This window comes from Schistosoma mansoni, chromosome 1 (assembly GCF_000237925.1).
Source record: "Schistosoma mansoni strain Puerto Rico chromosome 1, complete genome".
NCBI lineage: Eukaryota > Metazoa > Platyhelminthes > Trematoda > Strigeidida > Schistosomatidae > Schistosoma > Schistosoma mansoni.
The window spans coordinates 11985577-11990076 of NC_031495.1; the positions used below are offsets into that span (position 1 = coordinate 11985577).

Here is a 4500-nt window from a genome sequence, read left to right on the forward strand (position 1 = left end):
GCCTTCCTCGTTTTCGTTTCACTTCATGGTTCCAAGTTAGCGTTTGCCTCTTGATGAAGTTTGATGATTTCTTCAATGTATGTCTTATCCACTTCCAACGTCTTTTCCTAATTTTCTCTTCAGCTGGAAGTTAGTTTGTTTTCTCCCACAGTAGGCTGTTGCTGATGGTAACCGGCCAACGGACATTCAGTATCTTACAAAGACAATTGTTTAGAAATACTTGCACTTTTCTGATGATGGTTGTATTAGTTATCGAAGTTTCAACTCTGTACAGTAGAACTGTGTTGATGTTCGTATTAAAGATTCTGAATTTGATATTAGTTGACAGTAGTTTTGAGTTCCATATGTCCTCCATCTATAGGAATGCTGTCCTTGCTTTTCCAATCCTCGCCTTTACGTTTGTATCAGATCCTCTACGTTCGTCGGTGATGCGATCTAGATACGTGAAACTTTCCAACTGTTTCACAGTTCTTTCACCAAGTACGATTGGGTTGGTATTCTCTGTGTTATATTTGATGATCTTGCTGTTTCCTTTGTGTATTTTGAGGACTACTGAATCAGAGGCTGCTGCCACACTGTTTGTCTCTAATTACATTTGTTGATGTGTATGGGATAGAAGACCTAGGTGATCTGCGAAGTCCAAATCGTCTAGTTGAATAGAATCTGTCCATTTTATTCCGTGCTTCCCGTCAGATGTGGAGGTCTTCATAATCTAATCAACCACCGGCAGTAATTACATAATTTTACTCATCACTAAAACTTTTACACTTGCAGAAATATATCCATAACACTTTTAGCTAGCCAATATTTTTGGTATATCCTAGAATCCCATATATTTATACTCATCTCTGGTCTGACTGATTGAATCATTACTAATTGTGAGAATCTTTTGTGGGATATTTATTTCATAACTAAAAGATCATACAGTTTACTCATGCTTTTCATATCTAAACTAACATTAAATTAATGCCTCAGTCATATTACAATTGCCCTATTGTTTTTTTCAAGATTTCAGTTTGATAATTTGAAAGTTCTCTAAATTGTCAGTATCATAAGGATTTGATGTTGAAACCTAATAAATTATAGATCAAAACTTTTAATAACGTTTATTGAATGTAAGAGTTCTTCAATTATTCAGTTAGATAAAGGATTTCATACAATCATTTTGACGAATTCCTAAATTATTATTGATATTCTTTGAGAAGTGAATTCAGTTTCGAACTAATCATTTCACTAACGTAAATTAACGTAAGAAATTATCAAGTTCAAATGGTTTTTGAAAGGTAACAAGAAATTTATCAACATCAACTATTATAGACAGTACTGAGGATAGGACGAAACGCGCGTCCTGGATTCCACTGCTAGCCACTATCCATCTTTGCCTATAATTATGTAATCAGTTGAAATTAATGTGTCCAAAAACAAGTAAGATGTAGAAAGAATAGAATGCATTCGTTCCTCTTCTTAACTTGAATTGAATATTAGTCAAATTCTGAGAAATTATTTTATTTTTAGAAGAAATGTTATTCAACATTCAAAGTTTTTTAGGAGATTGAATAATGTGAATTCAGTTGTTCACATGAAGATTAATTTTCTTTTAGATTTCAAATATATCCAATTACTAAGAGTAAATAGATTCGAAAGGTATAGATATATTAAGTTTGATATAAAATGTCCTTGTCCATTTAGAATTCAAACCAGTTGAATATGATTTACTGATTCATTGTTTTAACTTGTTTACTATGAGATTGAAATCCATACGTATTCTATTCTTATTTACGTTCTATTTTTATTATCTAGAAAAAGAGGTCAGTACAGTGATATAAGTGCGATGTGCTTTAACATATTTATTAGCTAGACTGATTTTTGAGTTTCTTTTTCCTTTCATTTTTTGAAATATCGATCAGATCATCTTTAATCCTGAAGGAAACAAATCACATTCATCAGTATATCGTGTTTTTAGTCTTAAGGAACTCAATAAGTTCAAACTATTCAGATTACACGAGATTAGTATCAAAAATAACAATAAAAGATCTATAAGTTATTGTCTATGACATTGTTATGTAATATTTATTATGCTAGTAATGTGAATCAAACGACTTTGGATATTAGCTTTGAAAGAATAAATTACATTTTAATGAAAGAATTTTCAAGTACCCGAGTAATTTTTTCATATTCACCCTTAGCATTTACTAACCATTCATAACTTCAATCAATTTTTGTCGAAGTCAATCTTTTTGACAGTCATAGAGCGTATGTATTATTTTATTCTTTTCAATAATTAAGACATTAACATTCGTTAACTTTACTTAAATTGTAATAAGCTATTATTATGATTCACTTATACTATTATTTATGATTTATTTTTAACTTGGCCTTTTTTTGAAGAAGAAGGAGATTGATTATGAATATGGTGATCTCGACTGTTGTTAGAGGTATGAGGGCAGTCATCACTTCCCGGTTGTCCACGCCATGGAAGGGTTCTTCTAGAGGTACCTGAAAAGAAAATCACATTAGTAGTGGTCTTAGTGACCTGAGAGCATGACCGCAATGCCCAAGGAACAACTGCATAAGATCGGTCACACATGACCTTTTTGTGGGTAATTTTTGTGTTAGCTTTTTTATTATCAGAAAGGGGTTTCGTGGAGGTTTTAGTAATCTTATATGGTTGAGATCATGAGTCAATTGAAGCTAAACCACCATGAAAAACCTGGAAGCACTGGACGGCCGTTTCGTCCTATTATGGGACTCCTCAGCAGTGCGCATCCACGACCTCGCCTCGCGAGATTCAAACCCAGAACCTACCAGTCTCGCACCAGAGCACTTAACCGATAAACAATAATCATCATAATTTGTCAGTGTAATTGTAAATAAATTCAAATTATGTACAATATTAATTATATTATAATTTTATAATGAAATTTTAAATAATCAACTAACCGATTATGTTCATTAATACATTCCTCATTAAATTCTATATCGAAATCATTTGGCATATTGAGTATACAAGTTGATTTAGTAAATAAATAAACAAACAAACAAATAAATAAATAAATATCCTGTTGACTTTTGAATATCTGAAAAAGAAACAAAAAAAATGGAAATGGACAAACATAATTGGTTGATATTCATTAATTCAGTTGAGTATAAGTAATTGATTCTCAATCATAGTTATTTATTGAAAAGAAATTGAAGATTGAAGGTCATTTGAAACTATTCGAATGTTGCTAATAATACTTTTTATATATATTATGATGTATGCTAATTTTGTACGAAATGTACTTTTGATTGTTTAGAGAAAGGAAGTGATCAAATTATTATTATTATTATTATTATTATTATTATTATTATTAAAGCTCAGTACTGTTATAATAATTTGTACTATCCTATTATTCTCAAATGCAGTACTTAACTAATCATTTTTAATCTGTTGATGAGTTTATTTCATAATTGTCAAAATAAATTTCTTGGTCATAAATTGCGGCCCCCGAATTCCCTGGTACGGCTGAGAGTGAGGAGAGTCCGCTCTCCCTCTCGAAATGCTTTCACATGGCCATGCGTATATAGCCTCTGCCAGGGAAGTCCTGCTCACTGCCTTCTCGTGGCATTATTGTTGTTTACCAAATTGAGAGGACGAAAAGCTAATGTCCGGTGCTTTAACCGGGTTGGTGGACCCTCCGTGTCCACCTAGGGGAGTTGGAAAACCCTGATTCCAAACCAATGGTTCACATGGGTTCCAGTATCCTGAGGGAACAAATGGCACATGAACCAATTGTTGGTCGTGGGCTACCATGAGACTGCATCTCCTCACGATGCTCCACTGCCTTGTGGATCAGACCTTCAGATCAAGGGCTTCAGGTGTGGTCCCCTAAGAAAACCACCTGTTTCGGTTTGGGCGCCCAGGCAGTATCACAGCCCTCACACAAATCAAATAAGATTTGTGTGGCGCATATATATCTGGTGCCCCATTGTACCAATATTTATGTGTTTAAATAGATAAATAAATAAGCTTGGTTGTCAGTCATATACAAAACAGAACCTGTAACACATATTTGCATTAGTTCAAGTTCCCATAACATATCAATAAAGTGATGTAAATTTATTATTATGAATTTCAGTGTGGTAAAAGTAATAATAACATCATTGGAGGTAGTAGAGATTAGATATAGGAAAAAGAAAACAAGCATATGGGGATTTCAGAACTTAAGATCTAAGGGAGGACAAAGAGTGAATGTACCTGAACTATTGTGAATAACTCTGAGCCATAGTATTTAAAGCGTTTCATTACTGGTTACGATAACTATACAAGCACCAACACGAGAATTTTGAATAAATTGAGCATTGGGTAGATTGTTATAAATAAATAATATATTTGCAATATCCCAATCAGTAGAAAAATAAGATTTTCTGACGTTTCGTGACTCAGTGTGAACCACTTCTTCAGCGAATAAAAAAGTGGCTTACAATGAGTCAGGAAACGTCAGAAAATCTAATTTTTCT

The 4500-nt window shown here is 33.0% G+C and overlaps 1 protein-coding gene across 1 annotated transcript in view; it reads right to left on the minus strand.

Annotated features, from left to right (window-relative positions):
* The window catches only part of Smp_163400 (venom allergen-like (VAL) 17 protein), a gene marked incomplete at both ends in the record, with an annotated part of 11519 nt that extends 8523 nt beyond the window's left edge, over positions 1 to 2996 (minus strand). The window contains one exon of the mRNA XM_018793281.1: positions 2960 to 2996. Coding sequence (XP_018647809.1) covers positions 2960 to 2996 — 37 coding nt within the window. The remainder of the gene's footprint in view (positions 1 to 2959) is intronic.
* Between the last annotated feature and the right edge of the window lie 1504 nt (positions 2997 to 4500).